This window comes from Acipenser ruthenus, chromosome 19, assembly GCF_902713425.1.
Source record: "Acipenser ruthenus chromosome 19, fAciRut3.2 maternal haplotype, whole genome shotgun sequence".
Lineage (NCBI taxonomy): Eukaryota > Metazoa > Chordata > Actinopteri > Acipenseriformes > Acipenseridae > Acipenser > Acipenser ruthenus.
The window spans coordinates 5,658,060-5,673,332 of NC_081207.1; the positions used below are offsets into that span (position 1 = coordinate 5,658,060).

General features: G+C 42.6%; 1 protein-coding gene across 3 annotated transcripts; it reads left to right on the forward strand.

Annotated features, from left to right (window-relative positions):
- The first annotated feature begins 4,709 nt into the window (after positions 1-4,709).
- On the forward strand, positions 4,710-15,202 carry LOC117424248 (conserved oligomeric Golgi complex subunit 1-like). Of its 3 annotated transcripts, none has more exons than XM_058992418.1 (14): positions 4,710-5,086; positions 7,492-7,736; positions 8,296-8,477; positions 8,621-8,785; positions 8,896-9,052; positions 9,392-9,602; positions 10,006-10,809; positions 11,207-11,353; positions 11,495-11,656; positions 12,073-12,200; positions 12,288-12,396; positions 12,634-12,743; positions 13,255-13,336; positions 13,716-14,673. In XM_058992418.1, the coding sequence occupies exons 1-14, from the start codon at positions 4,778-4,780 to the stop codon at positions 13,722-13,724; spliced, it is 2,820 nt and encodes a 939-aa protein (XP_058848401.1). In that variant the 5' UTR covers positions 4,710-4,777; the 3' UTR covers positions 13,725-14,673. The 3 variants fall into 3 exon arrangements, with proteins under 3 accessions (XP_058848401.1, XP_033896320.2, XP_033896321.2); XM_034040429.3 differs by lacking the exon at positions 13,716-14,673 and adding an exon at positions 14,691-15,202 and having other exon boundaries at positions 4,711-5,086; XM_034040430.3 differs by lacking the exon at positions 13,716-14,673 and adding an exon at positions 14,691-15,202 and having other exon boundaries at positions 4,711-5,086; positions 12,076-12,200.
- Positions 15,203-15,273: the final 71 nt, after the last annotated feature.

Below are 15,273 nucleotides of genomic sequence, written 5' to 3' on the forward strand. Positions count from 1 at the left end.
AATTAATTAAACAACATATATGTTAGGGTTATAGGATGGCGAACGTCTGTATGGCGGTAAAATGGCAGGAGTTGAAGTGAACGGATCAAGGCTGAAAGCTGAGGTCCATTTAACCCCTACGAGTCTTGAAATACCCACACACAGACGTTCGCCATCCTATAACTATTATGTACTGCTTTATTATTAATACACAAGTTACAAATCCAGCCATATTTGTTTTCTAATCATGCACTCTGATTGGCTGAAAAGATCCTGAGCCGTCTATAATAACAATTAAACACAGAAAAGCTTTCAATTGACAATCCTACTGTACCTATAACCACACAGGTGGAATAACAGAGAGACTCAGGAACATCAAAGGCAGACTATATGGGTAAGAAAACACCAGTGAGGCCTTTCTGTTTGCTAGAGTGAACAGTCGATTCCTTTTATTATTTATTTCTTAGCAGACCAGGGGGACTTACAACTGTTACAAGATATCACATTATTTTTACATACAATTGCCCATTTATACAGTTGGGTTTTTATTAGAGCAATCTAGGTAAAGTACCTCGCTCAAGGGTATGGCAGCATCCCCAACCAGGGATTGAACCCACAACCCTATGGTCAAGAGTCCAGAGCCCTAACCGCTACTCCACACTGCTGCACGCTCCAAGGCAAACACAGCACCTAGATGTATAATGCCTTTCTTTGCAGCCATTTGCTGCCTTAGATTGAATATCACCTGCTGGCAATTAGAACAAATAAACCAGCAAAGCTCCTCAATCATTATTATTGACTTTCTTGTTCCTGATCATTTCTTTCTTTAGTGGTTGGAGGCAATGGAGTGTAATGAACTTCCAGGCATCTCGGTGCTTCATAGAAGGTGGACCACAATGTAGGTATTAAGAGATGCCAAACGGGTTAATTGATTATTCTAATTTAGGGCTCCCCACAGACCCTAACACCCAGGTGAGGCCCATTGATTAGGCTGATTTCCCATTCCAATTGAAATAATTGAGGAAACAGCTGCTTGATTTCGGGCTGGTTGTCGCTCTCCATTCAGAAAAGCAGACAGCAGCAATCGGCACAATGCAAGCAGTTGTTTCTTCAATGGTTTTGACTGGATTGGTAAATAAGGCAATTTTTGTAACCCTAACCTGGGTGTCAGAGCCTGTTTGCTGCGGTGATCTTAAGATTTACGATTCTCAAATCCACAACTCTGACACCCTATTCACACAACCTAAATAATGTACAATTATCTTGTGGTTGTGCATGAAGTGAACTGCAGTTAGGGGGTTTCAATCACACCTTATTATTATACTGTGGATAAAGAATCAAAGCAAGCCTATTACATTCCAAAGGTACCCCCTTCCGCAGTGCGATCTGGATGATTTGCATCTCCAAAACCATGCTTTGAAAAATTGCAATACAAATTACACATGATGGACCTTCAAAGGAGTCAGAACATTCCTATTTTAAAAGACTGCTAAATGAACATTTGAGTTTTAACAGCTGCAATTATAATAACAGTTGTAGTATTATTATTATTATTATTATTATTATTATTATTATTATTATTATTATTATTATGTTTTTCTTAGCAGACGCCCTTACCCAGGGCGACTTACAGTTGTATACAAAAAATACATATCAAGAATTAGAGTCCAGTTAAGAGCAAGATACAAAATACAATGACTTCAGTCCTAATAAGAGCAAATACAAAACACAGTACGAATTGTTATTGGGGCAGTTCAGGTTATCTCAGTTTTAAAATCAAGGAAACCGAGCCCCGAGCTCTTCTATTCTCCTTCCATATCCACTATATCATCTACCATCCTCATGCAAACCTCTGTTTAGAGTGCTGTACGACAAGAATGAACACCCCGCCCCGTCATGCAAAAAGCTCTCTTCACATGATATTCGAAGTAAGGTACTTTGCAAAATGGAAGGGTATTCCAACATTTTGTGCAAAAAACATCATCAAAACCATAATCTAAACAGGGATGGAAATAAGACTCCAATTGCAGAGCAGTTTGATCCATTCCTGGTTTTACTATGAGTTTAATAAGACACATCTGAGCTTGTTACCTAGACACGATGTCTAATCAAGCTTGTATTAAAACCTGTCTATTTCCATCATGAGGCAAAGACTGTTTTTATTCATAAAAATATGGTTTGGTGAGCATGAAACTCGAATGAATATCAAATGTTATTTCATGCAAAAAAAACAGACTTTGAAATCATTCTTTAAATAAATTCAGTGTCATTTATTTAAATGGTTTTCCAGCTAGAGGTCCACAGGTGCTTGGTTCCTATGGAGATGGCGGAGGTTGAGAATAATGCAGCTCGGGGATGTATGCGTAAATATGTTGACTGGGTTAATTTGCCAGTACTTTTTAGTTATTAGTCCAAGCCAGTATCCTATTTATGTGGCTGTTTCTGCTACAATGGAGTAATTCACAAGATCCAAGGTATTAAAATACTGATTTTCTATTAGTATTGGAAAAATGCTCACATAATCCAGGGCAAAAAACCTCCATCCAATTAAATTAATAATTTATTGAATTATTCTACAAACACTAGCTATATCGCCACCTAGAGCATATTCCACTGGCATAAAAATCAATGATGATTCTGCATGGATAATATATAAATATTTAATTTACAAAAGACATTATTAATTCGAAGCTTAGGCTGTAGAAATAGGATCTCTGTATTCTTTAATAAGCAAGCAGGACAGGCTGCAAAAAGATGAGTTGTTCAGTTTTACCTTTCATCTCGGTATTTATTATTCCTTCAGGGCCTGATGCACTTCACTTAAGGCAATAATACAATTTATGATTGAAAGCTATGGGAAAAAAATATTCATTTAGGCACCTGCTGATAGAAAAATTGAAATATTTACGGTATAGGCAACAAAAAGTCATATTGACAGCTGCTTGAAAAATATCCTTTTAACATTTCAGATTGGAAATGCATTAAATAACAGAGCAGGACAATCATAGTATCTCGCTTTCTAAATATTTTCTTGAACTCCTAATAATCAAAGTTTGAGAAACCCTATTAGGATTCCATTATTATAGCAGCAAAAAGACATGAACAGAATCTGTTACAAACTGGTCTTGATATAGCAGTACTGGTAGGGGTAGTGTTGCATAGGTCTATTAAATGGACATTGTAGTACTGTACAGCATTGTAAAGCTAGTGGCAGCAAGTCTCCCCCTAGTGGACATTTTTCTTTATTTTTATGGTTGCACTATATGAACATGTGTTATGGTTTTTTTGTATATTATTATCATCATCATCGACATTCTGGGAGTAAGATGCTGTTATCAAAGGGCAAAGGTTTTGCATATTAAAAGTTGGTGGGGTGTTTTTTTACAGTTGCCTTTAAGCTCAGTTCGCTCCACCTGTTGTATGATATAGCACACAATCTAAAGTGTGAGTTCAGAACAATACACTGCTTGAAAATAATACTGCGTTGCCTGGTGGGATTTAGTGTTCTCTCATACCATGTACTCCCCAAGTAACCTTGTGCTGTGATTCTATCAAAAGCATACCACAGTTCAGTTATATAAAAAATGGGTCATCTGTTCCTGTTTCCCCTGGATCGTCCTGGTTTTGAGGAAGGTGTCCTGGGATTTCAATATGCCTTCTTGGGACACTAAAAGGTACTGTTTTTTGTTTTTTTTTTTGTTTAAATTATCCCATTTTTAATCTTATGCTTTAACATCCATTAAGATAAATTACTACAACAGACGCACAGTATTAATTGGTTTTCAATACTATAATAGTAATATTAGCAATGTTACCTGCTTTCATATTAATTTGACAGCAAGCCTGAAATGATATTCATCCATTATTTGTAAAATATATAGTTTTCGTATTTGGCAGGAGAAAGGCTTTTATTGGGTGCTAAGGCTGGGCCCCTTAAAAGTTTCCCATAGTGAAAGCAAAGCAATGTAAAAAACCATAGTGAAAGCATGGCAGGGTAAATTAGGGTTGTAAATCACCGAGATGTATGGTTAAGCATTTTTTTTAAAAGATGGCAAACAGGTAAAGTATGGCAAATGCATAATAAAACCATGGGTAATGCAAAAAATACCGTTCAAAAATGCCGCGGTAAATTTGTATAAGGGGCACGCTGGTTAAAAGAGACTTAAATGCTGGTTGAAGAGCTGGTTGAGCTGGTTTAAGCTTCTCTTTCAGTAAATCTATATTGTTGTCAACACTCCTAAATAAATGTAGTTGTACCTGTTTTATGTACCTCCTGGCTAATGAATAAGAAATCAGTAAATGTGTGCTCCAATTCCAAACTCTTACAGTATAGTACTGCCAAAGAAAATGCAGTACTGTTTTAGCAGTACTATGGGTTGTTAGTACTTTTTATTTAGTAAGAAAAGGGTTATTCAAATAAAAAAGCAGAAAAGTTTCCCTAGATTCCTTTTTCTTTTTACCCAAAAACCTGTGTATTCTCCTTTAGCCGCACAATTCCCTGTAACGCAATTCTCTATGACAACAATAGATTTAATAAACGTTTTTCAGACGTTTCATTGAAGCTTGCAAGTTTGCTTGCTCCTGTTTTAACTAACATTAACTCGAGAAACAATTTCTTAGAAAACTTTCGTCAAACAATGCCAAAACTACAAAACAACAACCCCATCTACTGGATACAGATAGTAGTTAACAACAACAAAAAATGCTCTCTTGTCATGTGATTAGGGAATTCCTCGCCTGCTCTAATCAGCTTCAAGATCCTGCTTCCTGGTTCCGGTTCCAGGTTGTTGTTACAGTGATGGCTGCTGTGCCAGTTCAATCGCTCCGGGTGTCGGAGATCAAGGACCTGGCTGCGCTTTTCGAGAGGTACAGCACCGATGAGATCCGCGGGGTCGAGCGCAAGGTGCGGGGGGAGATCGAGCAGAAGAAGGAAGAGCTGCGGCAGATGGTTGGGGAGCGGTACCGGGACCTGATCGAGGCGGCGGACACGATAGGGGAGATGAGCCAGTGTTCGGAGAGTGTGGTGAAGTCGGTCCAGGATATGTACCGGTACTGTCACAAACTGAAACAGAATAAAACCGGGCCTGCCGCTACCAACAAAATGGAGGTAAGGAGATACAACATATTTTCACATGTAACGTGATTTGAATGTTACCTGCTTTTTTTAAAGGTGAACCCCGACCCGTGTTTCGCAAATATAATTTGTGAGACGATGCTGAAGTTGGCCAGCTTCTTATTTGCCCGCTGAAGTTGGCTTCTTATTCGCCAGCTTCTTATTCGCATCCCGCACATTTTGCAACCCAAATTGAATAAGTAGCTGGGGTATTTCAGGGGTTAAATCGCTCAGGGCCACTGATTGCAAAGTTGATTCTCACAGAGGGGGAACCCCTCTACGTCCCCCATGTGTATTTATCCCGGCCCAAAACAGATTTTGATACAAAAACAGTGGGCAAAAACCGGACCTCTCGCACTAAAGCATAGCGCCGATACCGCCTTACAAAAGAGACGACTCCTTTGCAAGAAGCGTATATCGGGCTTACGTTTTCATGTGTGATTACAGTGCCTTGCGAAAGTATTCGGCCCCCTTGAACTTTGCGACCTTTTGCCACATTTCAGGCTTCAAACATAAAGATATGAAACTGTAATTTTTTGTGAAGAATCAACAACAAGTGGGACACAATCATGAAGTGGAACGAAATTTATTGGATATTTCAAACTTTTTTAACAAATAAAAAACTGAAAAATTGGGCGTGCAAAATTATTCAGCCCCCTTAAGTTAATACTTTGTAGCGCCACCTTTTGTTGCGATTACAGCTGTAAGTCGCTTGGGGTATGTCTCTATCAGTTTTGCACATCGAGAGACTGAAGTTTTTGCCCATTCCTCCTTGCAAAACAGCTCGAGCTCAGTGAGGTTGGATGGAGAGCATTTGTGAACAGCAGTTTTCAGTTCTTTCCACAGATTCTCGATTGGATTCAGGTCTGGACTTTGACTTGGCCATTCTAACACCTGGATATGTTTATTTGTGAACCATTCCATTGTAGATTTTGCTTTATGTTTTGGATCATTGTCTTGTTGGAAGACAAATCTCCGTCCCAGTCTCAGGTCTTTTGCAGACTCCATCAGGTTTTCTTCCAGAATGGTCCTGTATTTGGCTCCATCCATCTTCCCATCAATTTTAACCATCTTCCCTGTCCCTGCTGAAGAAAAGCAGGCCCAAACCATGATGCTGCCACCACCATGTTTGACAGTGGGGATGGTGTGTTCAGGGTGATGAGCTGTGTTGCTTTTACGCCAAACATAACGTTTTGCATTGTTGCCAAAAAGTTCGATTTTGGTTTCATCTGACCAGAGCACCTTCTTCCACATGTTTGGTGTGTCTCCCAGGTGGCTTGTGGCAAACTGTAAACGACACTTTTTATGGATATCTTTAAGAAATGGCTTTCTTCTTGCCACTCTTCCATAAAGGCCAGATTTGTGCAGTATACGACTGATTGTTGTCCTATGGACAGAGTCTCCCACCTCAGCTGTAGATCTCTGCAGTTCATCCAGAGTGATCATGGGCCTCTTGGCTGCATCTCTGATCAGTCTTCTCCTTGTATGAGCTGAAAGTTTAGAGGGACGGCCAGGTCTTGGTAGATTTGCAGTGGTCTGATACTCCTTCCATTTCAATATTATCGCTTGCACAGTGCTCCTTGGGATGTTTAAAGCTTGGGAAATCTTTTTGTATCCAAATCCGGCTTTAAACTTCTCCACAACAGTATCTCGGACCTGCCTGGTGTGTTCCTTGTTCTTCATGATGCTCTCTGCGCTTTAAACGGACCTCTGAGACTATCACAGTGCAGGTGCATTTATACGGAGACTTGATTACACACAGGTGGATTCTATTTATCATCATTAGTCATTTAGGTCAACATTGGATCATTCAGAGATCCTCACTGAACTTCTGGAGAGAGTTTGCTGCACTGAAAGTAAAGGGGCTGAATAATTTTGCACGCCCAATTTTTCAGTTTTTTATTTGTTAAAAAAGTTTGAAATATCCAATAAATTTCGTTCCACTTCATGATTGTGTCCCACTTGTTGTTGATTCTTCACAAAAAATTACAGTTTCATATCTTTATGTTTGAAGCCTGAAATGTGGCAAAAGGTCGCAAAGTTCAAGGGGGCCGAATACTTTCGCAAGGCACTGTATGTCACCTACCAGCCCTGCTGCTGGCTTCCCCCGTGCACGCTACAATATATATATATATATATATATATATATATATATATATATATATACACATACACACATGATTTACCATTGAGTACCATCTTTCCCATGAACTATTTAAAACTATAATTTAATTAGAAATTTAATTTGGGACATTCTGTATGGAACATTCTGTATTAATGCCATTGCTTAAAAAAAAAAAATACTATATACGGTAATTAGAATGCCACTTACCTATGAAAATGCAGTTCATTTAGCTCCAGTGCCTTCAAAGTCTGTGTCTGTTTTTCCATGCCTTCAGAGCAGGCATCAGTCCCAGGAGAAGTTCTACAGCATGGCTGCTCAGATCAAGCTTCTACTGGAAATCCCGGAGCGGATCTGGAGCTCCATGGAGTTGGCTCAGTACCTGCGGGCCACCCAGCTATACCTGCTGTGCTGCCACCTGCACAGCCTGCTCCAGCTGGAGTCCAGTGGGGCCCACTACAGCCCAGTGCTCTCCCGCTTCCCCATACTGGTGCGGCAGGTTGCAGCCGCGGGGCACTTCAGGTACAGCGTCACACATAGTTAGGGAAATGATTCATATTGCAGGGGTAATAAGAACAGAAAGGAACATTTCTGAAGGAGAGGAGGCCATTCGATCCATCAGTGCTCATCCGGTTCCTAGTAGCTGGTTAATCTAAACATTTTGTAATAGATCCCTATTATTCATAATAACAACATGGTTAAGTTTACTTTCCATACCCTCACCACTCTGCTGTCCTAAATTTGTCTCAGTTTCAGTGTCCTCTGGTCCTATATTCTGTGCTGCGTTTAAAGTATTGTCTGGGGTTAACTTTGTCAACTTTTAAAGCCTAGCAATGACCAAGACTTAAATAAAATGGGGGTTATTTTTTAAGGATTAGTAAGTTTGTGTTTTTAGTTCTATAACTAAACAAACAAATTACATTGTGTGCCTGAGTACTTAAACAACAGAAATAACAGGGCTAAAACAGAACCGATATTCAAGATGAAATCCAAAAGCAAAGCAAATGTATTGATTTGGAAATGCTAAGTGTGAGGGATTGAACTCTGAATTGACTTGCATACTGTTGGGTCCACTCCCCAGGTCGACCATCCTGCTGGAGAGTAAGTCCCTGCTGAAGGGGAGGGCGGTGTCGGACCAGGCCATCGCTGAGGCGCTCGCGTCCATCATGCTGCTGGAGGACAGCTCCCCCCGACAGGCCCTCGCTGACTTCCTATTGGCCAGGAAAGCCTCCATCCAGCAGCACCTGAACCAACCACACCACGGTAAGACTAAAACAAAGGGACTGAACATTTGTGGTGGTTTGACTGCTTATTTCCTTTTGCTGTGGGTACAGGTTTTTATCTATTTAGTTGAATTACATTGAGATTTACTGTACTCCAAAGTAGTTTTCCTTCTCTTCCCCCAGACTCTGGTATCAAGGCCCAGGTTTGCTCTCTGGTGGAACTCTTAGCAACCACCCTTTACCAGGCCTACGCTGTATTCTACACCCCTCCTGAGGGCCAGCTGCCAGACCCCACCCTGAGCTCCGGCCTTCTCTTCACCACACTGGAGACCAGCACCGCTCCAGCAGGTAGGAGTGGGCAGTATTTCTGAACTGGTGTAGCCGTTTATCACCTGCAGTATTTGAGATTCAAATAGATGGTGTTTGTATAAGCCACTGCTCCCTCCTCCAATCCCCAGGTAAAGGAGTAAAGGTCCTGCACAATGAGATGAAGTCTGGCAGCTGGTTTAAATATCTGCCGTCCTCCGTCACTGACTTCCAGCCAGTGCTGCGGACCCTCGCTCGCCCAATCAACCAGGACCACCTGAGAGACACCTTGCTGCAGTGGATCAACATGTGAGTGGAACCTGACCACACACAGAGGCCCTGCTGTGATCACTGAGAAAAAAATGGGGCTACCACAAAGTCCCTTTAGTTATCTCATTTACTTTAACACATACTCAAAACCATTCATGCACATATCATTGCTCTTTCATGTGCATATCATTGATCTAGAAAACATATCGTTTTCTTCATCCATAACTTCAAACGCTTAATCGTAGTTTCCAAACTTAGACTTCACCTTGTTTATTCATAAACAAATGGTTACATGTTGTATGACTTTTAAAGCAGGCACAGGTATGGAAATGCCAGCTTTATAAAAACTTAAGTAACACTGCCCTCTTGTGTCTGCAGGTGTAAAGAGGATATCAAGTTGGGGATCTCAAGCCTGCTGGTGTACGTGAAGAGCCTGAAGGGGCTGGCGGCTATCCGGGATGCGGTGTGGGACCTCCTGACCAGCGAGTCACTCAGCCAGCACTGGGGCTTCGTGTGCCAGAGACTGCTGGAGCACCCCCTGTCCTTCTGGGAGGACTTCCTACAGCAGCTCTTCCTTGACCGCCTGCAGGTGGGTGTCTGTGTAGGCTCCGTGGACAGGTGTTTTGTATCACAGAAACAGCATTCGCAGTCTCAGCTAGGGAGAAGCTAAATGAAATGTCACCTGGAACTTGAACACCACACTGACGGTAAACAGGGATTTCAATGTGGTAATACGCAGCGAACTCTACTTACTGTTTCTGTCATACCCGTCTCAGACGTGGCTAATGGTAAAACATAACTCATTTGCTCAAGTGAGTCTCAGGGATGAGGACATTGATCAGCAATAAAGACACTACAGGACCTAAGATTTCGTTCAATAAAAAATGTGACAAGCATGTCAGTTACAAAAAGCAAGCAGAGACGGCTTCAAAATATGTCTATCACTTTATTTAATTCTTTTCCACACTGATTGTTCTTTTTCAACCCCCAAGGCTCTGACTAAAGAAGGACTGGACGGGATCTCAAGCAGCTCCAAGCAGCTGCTGGTCTCAGCCCTGCAGGAGCTGGCAGCCAGGCCGGCGCCAGGGGGGCAGGGTAGAGCAGTGCAGTTCGAGTATGACATCGCCTCCTTCCTGTGGTCCGAAGCCCCCAACGACCTGCTGAGTGACGCCGCCTGGGTGAGCGTCTCCAACCGCAGCCACCTTCTCAAGAGCGGTCTGTCTATGAAGGCCCAGGCCCTGACTCCCTGCATCCAGAGCTTCTGCGGCTCCCTAGACTCCAAACTCAAAATCAAGCTGGACGACCTCCTGTCCTACTTGCCCCCTGAAAAAAATCTGAAAGAATCCGCTGACCTGCTCGCTAGCTCCCAGCTGAGAAACTCTGCCTTTGACCGCTACGCGGACGCCAGTACTGTGGAGGAGTGTCTCCGGGAGCACTGCCTGTCCTGCGTGCGCTACATCCTCTCCTGTGTCCAGTCGGAGCTCAAAGCTGCCCAGGATAGGCTGCAGAGCTCCAGCAGGTACTGTCCCTTAGACAGCAGCCTCAATTCAGTCCTCTTCATGGCCCGGCTTTGTCAATCCATGGGAGAACTCTGTCCCAACCTCAAGCAATGCATCATGGGGAAAGCAGGCGATCATGTGACCAGGGAGACGTTGCGTGTAGGGAAGAAGCTGGGGAAGGGCAGCAGCAAAGCACCTGAGGTGAACCCCGCCCAGGCCAGGTGGCAGGAGGTGAGGGAGGAGCTTCTTAAACACAGCATGGAGGCCTATCGCATCTGGAGCATCACTGTGTCCAAGGTCAGTTCAGTGTGGGCATCTGTAGTTAGGGGTGCATCAGCGTTTCTTTAGAAGTGTGCTGGAAGTATATGAAACTGTCTTCTCAGTCTCCTGCTGTACAGTGTGCCCCATGTACATGATCAGGCTGAATAATGAAAAGTGCATATCATGCATAAACAAACCTCATACAGTCTGATTTGTCATACTTGCTTCTATAACAGCTGAGAATCACTATGGTTTTCCTGCCAAAGTGTACACTGTTCGCATGTGTTACAGAGCGGTGTGCAGAGTATATGGGGAGTATATGCATGTCGCCCAGTCCAGCTGCTGGTATTTGATGCAGACAAATCCCTTGGAGGTACTTTAACAGCTGTGCATGTTGAAGTTGTATTTTCTCACACTCGGTTTCTCCCTGCAGGCTCTGGTTCATCGCTTCTCATTGACACTCCACTCAGACACTGCAGGCTCTATCCTGGCTACATCCACGAACTGGGAGGAGTTAGAGATCCAGGAGGAGACAGAGACAGGGAACAGCGTCACTTCAAAGATTCGTCTGCCTGTGCAGGTGAGGAGTGGCAGGACCCGGTTAAAGTTTATGCTGCGAGAATAGCTGGACAAATAGACAGAATTGCATTTGCATTCTTCAGATGCAACCAGTTTTCTTGGCTCTATTTTTCATATTTATACGTTTTCTTTTTTTCCCCAGCCATCGTGGTATGTACAGTCCCTGCTATTTCATTTGTGCCAAGAGGTGAACAGGGTCGGAGGTCACGCCCTGCCAAAGGTGACCCTGCAGGAACTGCTCAAGGGCTTCCTGGATGAGCTGATCCTAGCATACAACGAACTGACTTCAAACAAGCACAACAAGGTTGCTGAATTCATACTACACTGGACAAATTAGGAGTATAGCATTGATGTTACAAAGATACAAAAGGTGGTCAGTAGTGATTGAGATACTGAAGACACTCAATCATGAGATAAAGTTGTACTTAAATAAGAAGCCGATTATGGGTCTGTTTTATGACCTTACACTTACACTTTGACCTCTGAGGGCTGTTTATACTGTATAGCCACTCATTTCACCTGGAACCTATTCAGCTGGGCCAGTTTTTCAAAACTTGCAATCTGGATAACAATTTTGTAATCCTATATTTTGTGATCCAAATTACAAAATATAGGATTACAAAATCTGGATCACTGTAATCCAGATTACAAATTTGGAGATGAACCCACTACGCCACCTAGCTAGCAGATTTGAATTGCAAGTTTCTCTCCTGTCCCCAGCAGGACAGTGCCTCCCCGATGACGCAGAACCGATCCCTGCAGCTGGTGTTTGACCTGCGCTACCTCACCATGGTCCTGAGCGCACGGCAGGAGGAGGGTAAAACCCTTCGCACACAGCAAGACCCCAGGTACCGATCAGCCCTCTCAAGTCAGGGCAGCTCCTCACTCAGCATTGTGTAGCCTAACCTCCATTCTGTCTGCTCTGTGTCTGTCAGAATCCAGCAGGTCATTGACGCCTTAGAGAGCCACATTGACCCCTTCGATCTGGATGTCTTCACTCCTCCCCTCAACAGGAACCTTAACCGCCTCTCTCAGAGAACCTCGGTGAGTTCTCCCACCAGCCACCACCTCCCTCACTTCACGGCTCTGCCTGAGATTTAAATAGCAACTATTAAAGCATAACTAGAATACATGTGCAATCTAGTGCTTTTCAGTAGCACGTGCAGAACAGAAACTGTTGGTGGTACCAGTTCAAGCAGGTTCTAATATTTCGCCAAAAAGAATTGCACGCAAAGAGCAAACAGACTGAACAATGAGTTTGTGTCCCTGTGTTTTGGGCAGGTTCTTCTGGGGCTGCTCACAGGCACAGAGAAGATGTTCACCAGCCGGAGCACCAACGTCAACTCCCAGGAGCCTTACAACATCCTGCCCCTCTCCTCTAGCCAGATCCGGTGAGTGGGGAACCAGCTACTGCATGTACCTGTAACAGCTGCTAGAATTGGTACATAAAGGGGGGAAATCACAAAACATTTTTCTTCAAGGAGAAACAAGAACATAACTGGAGAATACCTAAGCGCTCTTGAATGAAATGCCTGGATTCTCTTTTACTTTATTTTATCACTTCAATTGGTGTTTTTCTCCTTTCAGAGGAGGTTTAATTGGTTCAGTGGCAGCCTTTGTGCTAAGGCTTTAGGAGGAAAGCTGTTTTTAAAAGCAGGTGTTATTTGCAACTAGTATGAATGGAATACTGGATATTTCTGCTTTTTTCTGTTTGATAAATCTGTATTTTTAATGTTCTTTTTTCACATTTCGGATTAAGTAGTTCATTTAAATGTCAAAAAAGAGAATGATCATGCCCTCGACCTTCTGACAAATACACAAATGTACCTGTGGCTAAAAAGCTTACTGGACCACTGGGCTAGGAGGTACTGGGTGAAGGCACTAAAACGATTTCTCTCCCAGATTCGGGCTCTTGCCACTGAGCATGTCCAGCTCCCAGAGAGCCAAATCAGCCAGCAGGAGTTCAGAGGTCAAGAAGTCCCAGGTTGGTACTAGTTAAGAGCAGCTAGCAATGTGTTTGGTTAAGTCACTACCGAGAGTTGAGGAGGTTTCATTACACAACACCAGATGTTTCTGGATTCAATATATTAATGTGTCACTTCAGTTAAGAAAGAGCACAATGGTAAGGTGATCAAAGTCAGATGACCTTTCAATTACCATTTTCAAGTTACGTCATGTGCATTCTGCCAGTGAAATGAGTTTGATCACTTTATGACTCTGCTCTCTCTGTTCTATTTGTGCCTTCTGTGTCCTGTAGCCTGAACTAAGAGCACATATAACCTGTGAAATCTAAGTCTCTCAGTGTGTGAAGGAGATGTATTCAATGCTGCTGTTTTCCTTTGCTGTTACATATCTGGTTGCAGCTCCATTGAGATGCCTCCTTATGATCTGCCCTGGATTCTCATGTTGGTACGATGAGCTTGGTGTGCAGTGTGCTTACGGCATGGGGAGGGAGAGAGAGAGTGTACCCACTCTCCTCGTGATCGTGCACTCTGCATGAAGCTGTGTTTTGTAGCACTATACTGTGTCTGGTTTCTTTGCCTTTAAAAGTTAGGCTAGGTCTTTTAGAAGCTGATAGATGCCATTCTAATATAGTGAGCGCAGTATCCTGTTGTTAACAGCTGATGGAGCTATAGAAACAAAACTACTTGAGGAATTACTCAAGAGAACAGTAAAGACGGTAGACTTGGTGAAAGAGTTATGAAAGCATGTAAAGAATTTTGTTTGTTTGTTTGATTATTTAAATCTGTTACTAGAAGAAAAGATTGTGGTTTTCAAGTTCCAACTCTGCTATGCTCCCTGTGTCAGGAAAGTAAAAAAAAAAAAAAAAAAAAAGATGTACTTGCATACAAAAAGTCGCTTGTCATAAATTGATAGGCAGCTTTGCAAAGCTGGTGCCCAAAAGCATCATAATTGCAAATTGTTACAAGGGAGTGGTGAGATGGTGGAAAAAAAAACATGATTGGGACACTTTCATTGCAGGGTTTATACTAAGTCTCTGGATGTTTAGCTCTATAAAGTTGCATGGTTCAAGTTTGTCCAATTAAGTTTGTCGTAAAACACAGACTGAAAGTCCCAACTTTAACTGGGGGTATATAAAGCAGTGACTGACTTGACCTTGCTGCTTCTAAGCTGTGTGAGTCTTCTGTCTACTGATGCTGTAGCTCAGCCTTCCCCAAAGTCCTATGAAATTCATATTGACTGTAAACTGCAGCGAATCCTAATACTAAAAACCTTGCTCCGTAATTACCTCATCATGCACATCCCCTTGATTTTGGGCAGTGCTACCTGGGAATTAAGTAACAACGTTCTTCCTCCAACGTGGTGTCTCTTCACAGAGGGCTCCTGTATCTGCTCCCCGAGTCGAAGAAACGTTCCAACCCGGAAATCTGTTCCGCCAGCTTGCATCTCAGGAAGAAGAGCCGGCCGCGCCCTCCCTCTTTAAAATGGGCTGGCTCTCCAGCATGACCAAGTGAAGAGAAGCGTTTCCAGCCCGCCACAAAGGTTTTAATGAATGTACAAAGTTTCTTATAAAATGTATATATTAATTACAGAGGTTTACCTTGTCTTGTGTGTAACATCGTTCCTATCTATGATTACCAACACTAGGCTATGCTTTCCTTATCAGGCACACCCTCCTAGGTGTCTTGGCTGCTCTCAACCAATGTTTCCTATTTCCATGTTTGTCGTGCTTCATTCATTGTTCATCACTAGATGCTGATGCAACAACATTCTAAAAATTGTAAGTGCAGAGATGAGGGTTGGGATTGATTTTCCTGTTTTTCAATTCCAGTTCCTTTTTAAAATCAATTCCAATTCCTTGGAGGCAATAAAAATTGTTGTGATTGTTCGACTGCTTTCATTTTGAAACCAATTTAATTGACTAACAGCGACTCATTAAGTCATTTCTTCCCATTGTAA

What these genes read in the sequence shown, in the direction of transcription:
- LOC117424248 (XM_034040429.3), top strand. Translation starts at nt 4,778, where the DNA reads ATGGCTGCTGTGCCAGTTCAATCGCTCCGGGTGTCGGAGATCAAGGAC. An exon ending in CTTCAAACAAGCACAACAAG is followed by an intron (nt 11,657 to 12,072) that starts GTTGCTGAATTC and finishes TCCTGTCCCCAG; the next exon opens with CAGGACAGTGCCTCCCCGAT. An exon ending in GCCTCTCTCAGAGAACCTCG is followed by an intron (nt 12,397 to 12,633) that starts GTGAGTTCTCCC and finishes TGTTTTGGGCAG; the next exon opens with GTTCTTCTGGGGCTGCTCAC.